Here is a 12056-nt window from a genome sequence, read left to right on the forward strand (position 1 = left end):
AAACAAAAGGTATTTGGCCTCAGATGCCAACTGAAAACTCATCCATGGAAGTTTAAATCTTCTGATTCTGCTCCATAGACCACTAAACCCCATCTGCTCCATGCAAGAATGGACATCAGTCCTAACAAGTGTCCTGTAGCTGAGTAACTCCTTGTACAACCTGCACATAAACGGGAGAAAAGAGATGACATACTCATCATGAACTATGGTGGGGCCATCCCTTGTTAAGGCCTCTTCCTTGATTACATTGATAAGTTCAAAGGTACTGCTTATGGGAGCATCTGGGTTTGGCCATTTAGGACACTGAAAGTGGCGGACTTCCAGAACGTAGTCATCCTGCAATGAAAAACCAGCCTGGGTATTAGTGACTTCAGTTCCACATTTATCCACTCCAGGTAGGAAGAGGGAAGAGCCTCACTACAAATTGAACAGGTACATTCTTCTTCCAAACAGTTTGTATAGAAAGATAACAGACATGCAGCTCTAGCATCTTTGTAACACTGAAACACCCTAAAATAGTGCAACTTTAACAGCATGTTTCATTGATAAAACATTTTGTGTTTGAGTTACGGGCTTATATGCACATAAATCTCTCTCAGAGCCCTTAAAGCTCAAAAGTCAAACAAGAGAAGAGCAACCCAGGAATTCAAATTCAAAAGGGGTTTGCAAATTAATGTTTTGCAGAAACATCCAGCTGCAATCTGGATAGCAAATCAGAGGCAGGCTCATAGCTCAAAAGAAATGTGTTTACATAAAATCCCTTAATTAAGAGCCCCAAACACTTAAACTATAAATGCTGAACTTTAGAAACAGAAATAGGTCAATAAACTTTGCTGTACTTTACAAAGAATAATTCAATTTACTTGTGTGATTTCAAAATCAAAAACAATGCCTTCACTTTCAAATAAGACACACAACACTATGGTCTCACTAGCTAGAGGAATCTACCTGGTAGTAGAAGACTTGAGAGGCAGAAGGAACCAACAAGAACACCTTTCCCATGTGAGCAACATGCATGCACATGCATTTACAAGCAAATCCTTTTCAAAACTGTTTGTGAACTCTTCTTCTTCCCTATTTAAATGACATGAGTAACATTTTGGTGAAAAGCCAAGACCCACACTTGGAAGTTTATTTTACCTGGGTAGCTTCGAGGATAAAGTCATGGATGATAATTTGCTCTTCGTTAGAGAGGCACAGTCTGTCTTTGCTGATAAGGGTCACAGTAAAGGCCTCACAGTTCATGGATTCCTCACGACTTGGCCAGTACACAAACTCATCTTCTGCCTGGAGGAATGAAACAACACACTACTGCAGCCTTTTGGATACCTTGTGTGTGACTGAAAAATCCAGTGGATCAAAAAATTGGTTTGATAAATAGAGATGATCTGGAGCTGACCTTTAAAAGCCGTTTCTGTCTAAACCAAATTTACTATTACAGTGGGCAGTAAGCCTGCCAGATCCTTCCTTTGTGTGTCCAAACAGGTAACGTCTGCTTTTTAATTGGTTTCATAGGGAAATGGTTATCCTAGCTCACTCATACTTAACCTTTGTATCGTATACCAGGCTTTATTATCTCCTGCCTACACACTTTTGCATGAAAGTCAGATATCTATTTAGAAAAAACTCATTGACCTTTAAAATTAATTGCTTATTATTTTTAATTTGTGTTTATTGTGGTCTAATCCAAAAGTCAAGGTCAGTGGATCAGTTCGAGGTGGAAGATTGATGGATACTTCCATAGGGCTTGAATTTTTAGGAGTGATGGGAGGAGTGAGGAGGAAGGAAGAAACCCAAATGTTCTTAGCATTGAAAAAACCCACTGGCTTAACTTAATGCAAGTTCTCCAGCAAAACTCCTCTACTGAAGGGACACTATAAAATCTCGGTGAGACTGTCAATGGTGGAAGAAGCTCAGTGCTGAAGTAGCCTGACAGAATGTAGATAACATTCTGTCAAAGCCATTCTTTAAAGAATAACTGTGAATTCCTGATTTCCTGCAGAGAAAGAAAATTAGGCTCTGTCACCACATGCACGCAAAGCCTGTTTCTCCTCCTGGCTTCAGGGATCTGCTGTCCCTGGAGCATAAGCACCAAAGCTCCTCTGGCAGCAGGCACAGCACTGCACCCTGAGCCTCTGAACAACCCATGTCCTACTCATGAGAAAACATGAGTTACAAACCTGCTACAAACCCACTTCATCCCGCTGCAGCCATGAGTGTGTCTCTAAAACCCGGCTTATTTCTGTAGGCCTGGAGCCTTGATGCATGCGATACACAGGATACTGTTGAGATTTGGGCCTTAAATGTGTATTCTGAAAATAGGACTTAGGGTCCTAAGCCCTTGATAATTCTGCCCTCAAAAAGCAGAGGCACCAGCAAGCAGTGTAATGTCACTGTATGCTGGGAAGTGACCTGTCCTGCCATGGGACAGGTCCTCATGCAGCAGGTAGGTTGGATTATTGTATTGTCCTCGGGCATTACACACTCAGCACCTTGGCAGCATCTCAGTCCCGTGCCAGCCAACTCAACCCACACCAAACATGGAGCCAAGGCAGGGATGCTCCTGGCCAACCTCTGCCCTGGGAACAGGGGAGGTGACAGAAGGGACCAGGTGTCCTTGCGAGGGATGCAGCCGAGTCCAGCGTTTCTCCCTTACCCTTTAATCACTATTGTTCTGCAGAGCAATTTCATGTACTTGTAAAGACAAGATCAGCCTCTTCATTTCCACCTGACACGCTTTCATTTCATTAGTGCTTTCTGATTCGATCGGATTTCTCTGAACGCTCTTTGCCTTGCAGTGCCTGCAATCCCTTTCATCGTGCTGCACGCAGGAAGCGTATTGACTGGTGCCTCTTTACTGGCCCCTCATGACTGCTATTTTCCTGCTGTAATGAAGGTTGTTTCTCTTCCACTCTCAGCTACAATTGTCTATTCACCTCAGTGGTGCGTGCATGAAAAAACGAACCGTTTAGTTCTTAATCCCTTTCAACGTGCACTCTTGAGGCGTGCGAGTAAATCTGGAAGTAGTGATTACCACTTCACCTGTGTCTACTTCTCTCTCTGCCTCATTATTTCCACTTAAATTAACATACATGTTTGCTTTTTACTTTCATCAAAAATAGCATTTGTAAACTTGCACAGCTGTAGTCCTGCATGGCCTGAGCCTCAAGCCCTCAGGGCAAAAATCCAACTATCCTACTGTCCCTGCTTCATTTCTGTACCTTTTAAAGTCCTTACCTGTGGCCTATGTCCACCCAGGAACCTCAGTGCCTCACATCCCACCAGCCAGGGAGCCCTCAGGAGCTTGGCAGAGCTCATCATCACTGCTGTGCTGCCTATGAGCACTGTGGTCCATCCAGGTGAGGATGCCTTTCCCAGGGGTGAGTGCAGAAGGGGAGAGCAAAAAACACGCCCCCACATTGCGGAACTTGTCTTTTTGTAACAAGCTCATGCCAAAGTTTGAGAAGGTGGCTCAAAAACTAGCTTGCTTTCAACCAGAAAACAGCCACAGCATGTAACTCAGTGACCCTATGCCAATGCCTTGCTGGACTAAGTGATGGTGGTACCGCGCAGGGAGGGACACCTTTAACTCACCAGGCTCTGGTTGTCCGGCAGCATGACGATGATTTGTGCATTGTGATCCCAGATCATTCGCCAGAAGTCTTTAGTTGTATGCGGCAGTGGATGTTGGGTTATGATGAACTCATTACTCCTGTAGTAGCCCTTTTGCAGCAAAACAAACCACACAGTTACTTACTGCCTTCAACATTTTAAAGCATTAATTTAATCTTTGGGGACACATAATGACCCTATTTCATTTTATTCCACAATATTTTCACACAGACTATAATTTTATAACTTCATTTCCATTCTGCAGAGTCCCTGTTGTTTTCATTTACTCTAAATCCCAGTATTTATTTGACTGTATCTCATGGAAATACACATTCCATCTAAATGCATCTTGTATTTAATTTTTTTAGGCAGCAATCTTTAATAAAACACAGTTAATAGCTTTACATTATGGGGAAGGTGTTAAAATCTCATCTGTTAATACACAGCCATTACATACAGAATTAAGACAATTATAGGCATCTGGTATTTAGCACCTTAGAATTTATTTTACTTTGTAATTAGGTGTTGGCTTCCTCACCATGATATAAGAGGCATTAATGTAATCTGTTCCCTTCATTCCAGGCAGCGGTGCCAAGCCCACTCTAGCACGCTCAGCTGTAAGATTAATAAAAAAAAGGATCAAAGTCTGGTCATGGCACAATGCAGAAAGTAAGAATTTCTCAGACGTTAACAAACCAAACACTGTGCAGCTCCCTTCTCCCGCAGGAGCAGGCCAGCACTTTAACTGCGTTAAAGCATTGCCTGCTAACACAGGATATAAAACAGAATGTTGCACAATATTCCCACAAGGACAAAGTAATTTCAGGAATCAAATTTTACTATAGTAAAGATTTTCACAGCAGGCTGAATTACCAAATAACAGTATATGCAGTGATAACAGGGGATTTCAGGTAATTCTTGACTGTAGTGTTCCATTTGTCTCCAGCAGCACGCAAACCCAGCTGATGCATTTTGTTTTCCCTACCACCACTCACTCCTCCCAGCCGGAGGGTGAGAGAACCTCCAGAGACAAAACCCGTCCCTAATGGGAACCACCAGAAGCGTGTGTGTGTTCTTCAGCAGATCTACACTTTGTGTTTGAGGGCTGGGTTCATCAACATCTTCAAACCAACGGACAGGCTCCAAGCACCAAACCAAAATCACTGCAGCTACGTGACATAGTCAAAGTTATATAGATTGTTTCTGCCCCATTTACATTGTTTTTTAAGATGTAATATATCCTGATGACCTGCCTTTGCAGTAACAAACTTCATGATGGACCGTATCTGTATGACTATCACTTTGTGCTAGCTTGGCTATCATCTGTCCTGTGTGTCCCATACTCTGGGTAATGGCAGGGGAATGACCTTGTGCCCACACTTGGTCTGGTGCAAATTCACACCACTTGGTAGCCACACACAGATTCCATATTAGTGACTATGGAACTGCGGCCTCAGGCACTAAATACCCTCAAATGTGGGGGAGGCTCACATGCAGAAATTGAGTGCAGTGGCTGAATTACAAACAACTTGTGCCAATCATCCTGGGAGATCTCACCTGAGCTGGGTGCAGTATCAAAGTAATTATCTCAGTATTCCATAGATTTCTCCCCTGCCTAATTATTCAAATTCTTAAGCACCTTAAATTAACATTTCACTTGGACAGTATATCTGGCTGACACTGTAACTATTTTCTTTTGTTCAGTTTCATCAGGGTAATTCTGAAAGACAAGACAGTTTGGTCTGAACAAAGATTACATTTTTCCTTCCTAGTGGCGATGCCTTTTCGTGCATAACGTCGGGAAAATTCAGTATAAAAAGTTACGCTAGGCAGTAATCAAACCGAAGATGTGATCTTACACGGCACGACCGATGAGTTCCTGTTTTTCTCTTTGTTGCAGTCTTTCTGAGCACTGAAGCATTCCACATATTTTGCATTACACTGTGTAACCAGCTGAAAGAGAATAAAGTAGTAAGTCAGTCCTCACAGCACTCTAAATGAAGAGAGGAGATACCTTTGCCAACTCCTGCGAAGGTGTATCAGTAGAAGAATAAACTGCATTGTTAAACTTGTTTAAAATACTCAAGATGCCAATGGAAATCATCCTTTTCGTACAACATGTTTAATGGATAAAAAGATCTCTGCAGAGCTCAGCTTCGAAAAATCCTGAAAATGCAGTTCCATCAAAATATATTTTCACAGAACACTACGTTTAGTTATCCTTGAGAATATATTTCAAAGATTTGCAGATATGTTCAGTCATAAAGTGCAACACTTTTTAAACTAAGAAATCTTTTTCCCCTGCTGCATTTTGTGTGTGTGTGAGCACGCTAGCGCTTGTTTCTTTAATTTAGTAATTAAGCATCTGGAATGCCTTGACTGATGGAGAAGTACTGAGATTTCTACAAGTGAATTCTGAGAAGCGCCTGTTCATTTTCATATAGCCTGGCACCTGGTGTAATTTAACAGCTTCAGTTCCTTGGGTAGTTATTAACTGAGTTTAGCTGTGAAAATAGATGTCACGTATAATCTTCTTATGATACATAGTCTCAGAGAATATTTTTAAATGCATTCAAATAAAATGCAGTCAGAAAACCTTACGTTTCAAATGGGAGATCTGAGCAAAACGGTTTACTTCGGCCAGGGTGAAAGCAGATATGACATAGCACGGAAAAGCAGCAAGCATAGTTATTAGAAACGAGAAAGGCATATTGTGTTTCCTGGTCTTAAAACGTTCTTAATTCTTTATCTACAGTGCTGAAATAGTAGGTGGTGCTAAGAACCTCATTTCAAGTTTTTCTCCATATATATGCATCACAGCCATGATGTGGAGGGCGGCTTCTCGACACGCTAACCGCAGACTGGGGAACATCCACGTTCCCTTGGGAATAGGGAGACCAGCAGCACACTCAGACCAGTGTCCGTGTCCCTCTTCTCACCTCTGATTTCAAGAGTGTTAGCACTGATTTCCAGCAGTGTAGCTAAGACTGACGGAGCACCGAACTTTTCGTGATGCTGTGCTAATCAAGTGTGCTGGTTTGGTTCCTTATCTGTGACAACTGACAGTGAAGACAGGCTGTAGAAAACACAGTAGGGAAATTAAGTCCCTCTGGATGGCAGTGATAAGCCGTACCTTGAACTGTTTTTCTAGTCGTGTCTTCCCTCCTATGCCAGGTATGAGGATGCTGTTAACATAACTATGCAGCTGGTTTGCAGATACTTCAGTTTCCTTCCCAAGAATGGCTTCCAACAAGGCATCATGAATAAAAATGTACTGCTCCTAGAATAAAAACCTGCATGTCACGTAGGCACTTGGAATAAACTAAACAGCTGTTTTAACTGAGGGGTAGAGCACACTAAAGGAAACGGTGTGCAAAACGAGCTACCCATGCAAATACTGCCAAACCCAGAATAAACATGTATACGTGTAGCACATACAACGCTGAATAAGTCAAAAGCAAAATCTGAAGTTTCTGATCTAGGAAAAGAGAGACATTCAAGTACAAAAAATGCCCAGTGATATATTCAATTTTTACAGGCATGTAAATGCAAAAGCCATTTTCTTTTTGATTATAACATAAAAAGCTTTAAATTCAACCCCACTGCAATCTTTACCTCTGTCTGGACGAGGTAGTTTCGCTGTGTCCTGATATGTTTCAGGAAACCCAGGACATTAACTGTGCTTTTGTCTTTTATCTGTTGCAGCATACTGTCTATCACAATGTAGGTACCAGTCCTCCCAACACCAGCACTATAGAAGACATAAGAGAAACCCATGTAATACATCTGGACCAAAGTAAATGTTCATAACAGCACAACGGAACTAAGCAAATACTCCTGTTCACAGACTTTCATTTCCCTGCAAGCCTCAACTGCAAAATTTTCTAAACAAAATACTACGTTTTTTTGGGAATTTTAGCAGGCATGCATTTCACTACCTGACACTTGGCTGTCCTGTCTCCACTGCTGTTGGCTAGAGGAAGCCATAGAGGTCCACCCTATGCCAAACTGCGGCTATCCTGGATCACCAAGGTCTCTCCAGGCTATGGGGCTGCCCTGGTTGGCTTCAGTCTTGAGGTAAGGCTTGAACTTCACAGTGGAGCTGTGATCCTGCTCTGGAAATGTTAGTGGTACCAGCACTATTGAAAGGCATATGAGGGGGCTAATCCTGTGAAGGTGGGACTCTTTGAACGGGAGGAGAGCTGTACTCTTCAGAGCTTCTCAATTTCTGCTCAGGAAGGAGCTTTAACTCCCATCATCCTCTCCTCTTCACTATGGTGCTGTACAGCCCCCTCACATGCAGTGATGAAGATCACATCCCTTAATTCATTTAAGGGAAATCCTCTGTTGACTGCAAGTGCTGGTGAATGTGAATGTGGTTCAGTGGCAATCGCAGGCTCAGGTGTCCATCTATTCACATGGCTGGTTGCCAGCAGACGTAATCCTGCTCTGCCTACTGAATGGGACTTGGAACAAGGAACTGCACAACCACATCAGTGCAATGCTCAGCTGCTCAGGATCATGACATGTGGTTTTGCCAATGCAACTGGGAAGCTCTGCACTGGACTTGTCTTAAGATGTAGGCAAAGCAAGCTCAGGTCTACCTGCACTCCATGATGCTGGCACATTCCTCCTGTAACAATAACTTACGGCGTTTATCTCAGCTGGCATGTAAGAGCGCACGCTGTGCTCTGGTTATGCTTGCCATGAAGCAGCTCATCTCACCCATCATACCTGCAGTGCACCACCACTGGTCCCATGTCTGGGGTTCTGGCTGCCGAGGATCTCCTCACGAAGGTGAGCACGGGCAGAGCGTACTCCGGCACACCCATGTCAGGCCACTGAGTGTAATGATACTGAATAACCATCCTCTCATTCTGCCGCCCTTTGGGGTTTCCTTTCTGACCCTGCGCGCAAAATGTGTGCAGAGAGAAGGATTAGGGAAGGGAAGCAAGGAAAGATACTCAATCCTACCGGTTTGCTCAGCTGAAAAAGTGCTGGACTCTAACAGAAGAAATCTTGTGCAGCTCTGCCTCTTGCTAGGTGGAGACAGAGTTCAAGAGAAAAATACATGTGGGAACAAGTAATAACAGCAATAACTGTGACAACAAAGCAGCAATGAAGGTGCAAAAAAGAAACAGGTTACACCTTTCACCAGGTTCCTTGTAAGCCTGGCTTTGCTTCCTTATTTCCCATCCACCTACTACTTCAAGTTGCTTATGCAACAGCTGAGTTTTGCTCCTGTGTGCCTCGCACCCTGCACAAGCCAGAAAGCATCTGGATGAGAACAATGAAGGCTTTACTCACCTTTTTCATCTTTGTGTTCCTGACTGTGAAGCGGCGCACAGTGTAGCAGGCATGAATGTTTGTGCTCTTCAGGGTGACGATGATGTTGCCATACTCCTCGCTGTTCTCTGACGGCCAGTACTGATCGCATTTTCTCTGAACAAAGACATAGTTGAGTGGGTTGGCTAAGGGCTTGAGTTGCTTCTTTATATTTGTGTTTAGAGCTTTTTTAAAAAAGCAAAATCATGGCTAGCTATGTATCCCTCTGTTATCTTAGTTATATATTATACATCAATATATATTACCCCAAACCATTTAAAAACAAATTTTGCCCAAGTGATTTGGGAAGGTGGTAAGGAACAACTGCTAACAAACTAGAAAAACTCTTACTCTTCCTTTTTCAACAAGGTTTGTGATCATGACAATGATTCCAGTGTTTTGTTCCCAAATCATCCTCCAGAAATCTTCAAAGGTAGACTTTAAAGGTCCCTGCGTAGCAATGTAGGCTTTTGCTTTGTTGTAACCCTTCAAAGAAAACCATAATGCCAAGTGAGATGAAAGCAATATCATCGCAGACATATTAATATTTTAAAGGTAACAAAGAAATGTGCCTTTCTCATTCAGAACAGTGAGGAATTAGTAAGAAAATTATCAGATGAAGTTGGAAAACACAACCACTTCACAAGTGGCAATACTTCCTCCTTGTGGAAGGATTCAGAGTTAGAGAAGAAAAAAATGATTCAAACAACTTACATCGACATAATTAGCATTAATGTAGTCACTGTGCTTAGAATCTTTTCCTGGTAAAGGCCTTAGCTTCACCCTGCTGTGATCATCTGTAGGATAAAAAACAGAGCAGAGAAACATTAAAGAAACACAGTGCAGGACTACGGATAAAAAAAAAATCTCATCTCCTAGGTGTTGGAGTAGCCCTTATTAATAGACAGAAGAAATTTGCCTTGGAATCAAGGAGATGAGAGTTTCTCTTCTTGGTCATCTGTTCACCGTCGCAGGTCCTCAGTCTTCACATCCTTTAAAGTATGTAGTTCGTGTGGGGACAGTTTATCTTTAAAGGACACTGGAGCCTCGGGAGCACGATCTCTAGGATCATCCATGTGACAGAGTGTCCTGTGATCCAGAGACCCAGGACACCCCTGGGGCTGTGTAACCCCACGCAGACACCGGCGCAGTTATGCTGCCTTTGCTCCGTGTCCGAGCTCATTACCTGCCATTCACTCCTGGGCTCCACCAGCTTCACCAGCTCTGGGAGCTGAGTGACATCACTTCTTCATCACCCTCATCACACCAACAGGATAGACTCTTTTTGTTCCACTCAAATGCTTGACTTTGGCTTAAATCAGGAAAAAAATTGCAGTCCTCCTCCTGCTCCTAGGCAGCAGCACTGGGTTGGGTGGCACTTCCAACACATGCAAAGATGAGACATGAGGTCTAACTTTAAGCATGAAGAATCTGTTTCAGTTGCCTTCCTTGAGTGCCAATGGAGAGAGAGGTTCTTCCAGGGGCTATCTGGAGGACTGGAGTGCCTGCTCAGTTCTCCTCCAATGGTACTTGCCTCCCAGTGCCCAGAGGGACCAGACATCTATGTCTAACATCAGAGCTGGGACAATCATAATGAATCTCCTTGCCCAAGGCCACACAGTAAGTCTTTTACAGGTCTGGGAATTGGTCCTCAGCTGGCACCTTGATTACTTCTGAGAATCTGTTAGAGACCTGCATTTCCTTCCAACACCATCAAAAACATTCAAGATTTATTGCAATGTTTATGAGCATTGTGAACTTTTTATCAGTGGCTCTTCATCTTTGATCCTAAACCACAGCGACTGCTGCATCTGCCATTTGTTCCACATCAGAGAATGATATAGAAAAAGGTTACCGCATTTCCATCCCAAACCTGTAGTAATTTGCATTTCAGACCAGAGTCCAGATTTGCAGTTCTCAGAGGAATGCAGGCAAAGCCTGCCCTGTGCTACAAAGATCACTGTTTGTCCAAGTTGTACATGCAGCTGAAGCAGTTTGAAATACAGCAGATACACTCTGTAAAGATTTAGCACCTTTGGGATTGTAAGGGAATCCCAGGGATCATCAATAAAACTCTTTGCTCCACCACGCACTTCCCTGAGGCCAGTTTTCAGACATTAGCGGGTAGAAAAGCTCTGATCATCAGTTATTGCTCCACAAAATTTCACACAAAATTGATACTTCTAAGACTACACTTGGACCATCAAACTGCAAAAAATTTTAAAACAAAAGCTGGAGTGAAATCCTGGACCCAGAGAAGCAAAAACATCCACTGTCTTTAGTAGGGAAATGATCTCTCAGTCACACTTTCATATGTTTATTAATTACTGTGTAATAATGTAACTTGAAACCACGTGCCTTTTCCAGTCACACACAGACACACTGTGAGAAGAAAGCGCCTTTTTGGGTTGACTCACTGTGCTTTTGGCCAGTGCTTACTTACAGGCTAGGATGTTGATGTATCTGTTCTTGTGCTTGTTGTCGGGGTGGTTGGAATGCTCTGCAGTGATGTTCATGTCAGCTGTACAGCGCTGCACTTCCTAGGCATAAAAATTATTCAGACGGTAAATGTGTCAGTCCAAGAACACTGAGCTTCACCTCCTTTTGCAACAGCTCACAGAAACCATATTCAAAATATTGGTATCTTAATTGCTGGGTTAAACACAAAGCCTTTCAGTGTTGTCCTGTATGACATGGTGTGCTTCAACCGAGCTATGTCAGCTGCTCCCTGGGTTATGCTCCTCTCCACAGACTTGGTGACAGATGCACTTTGGGTACCTCAAGGGCCAGCTGTCCCCTGGCCCAGCAGTCCATCCATCTTCTGGACTGCATGTCCTGTGATGCCCCACTCTGTCCCTCCTTGGGAAGGGACGACAGAGTCCCTCAAAGGCAAGAGTGCCCTGTGCGGTGTAAGAAACTAAGCAGAAAAAACAGTTCAATAGAAGACTTTTGACCGCTGGACAACCTATCTGCTTATAACCTCTCAAAACAGGGTTTCTGACATTTAAGTTTGGCACTGACCTTTTGTTAGTTCTCTGCAGAGAGATGCCTTTTATAAAATATAAATAAAATAGATCTCTGAAGATAACAGTGAGTGCTTTAAATACCACTGCTTGGAC

General features: G+C 43.0%; 1 protein-coding gene across 1 annotated transcript in view; it reads right to left on the minus strand.

The window, feature by feature from the left end:
- PTPRG (protein tyrosine phosphatase receptor type G) overlaps positions 1-12056 on the minus strand; it is a gene marked incomplete at its 3' end in the record, with an annotated part of 399742 nt that overhangs the window by 3925 nt on the left and 383761 nt on the right. The window contains exons 16-27 of the mRNA XM_080350803.1: positions 11381-11477; positions 9652-9734; positions 9289-9423; positions 8920-9054; positions 8347-8519; positions 7228-7363; positions 6746-6892; positions 5472-5565; positions 4151-4227; positions 3595-3723; positions 1141-1287; positions 194-336 (exon numbers count right to left, since the gene is read on the minus strand). Coding sequence (XP_080206929.1) covers positions 194-336; positions 1141-1287; positions 3595-3723; positions 4151-4227; positions 5472-5565; positions 6746-6892; positions 7228-7363; positions 8347-8519; positions 8920-9054; positions 9289-9423; positions 9652-9734; positions 11381-11477 — 1496 coding nt within the window. The remainder of the gene's footprint in view (positions 1-193; positions 337-1140; positions 1288-3594; positions 3724-4150; positions 4228-5471; positions 5566-6745; positions 6893-7227; positions 7364-8346; positions 8520-8919; positions 9055-9288; positions 9424-9651; positions 9735-11380; positions 11478-12056) is intronic.

This window comes from Nesoenas mayeri (assembly GCF_963082525.1).
Source record: "Nesoenas mayeri genome assembly, chromosome: 10".
In the NCBI taxonomy this organism is placed as follows: Eukaryota; Metazoa; Chordata; class Aves; order Columbiformes; family Columbidae; genus Nesoenas; species Nesoenas mayeri.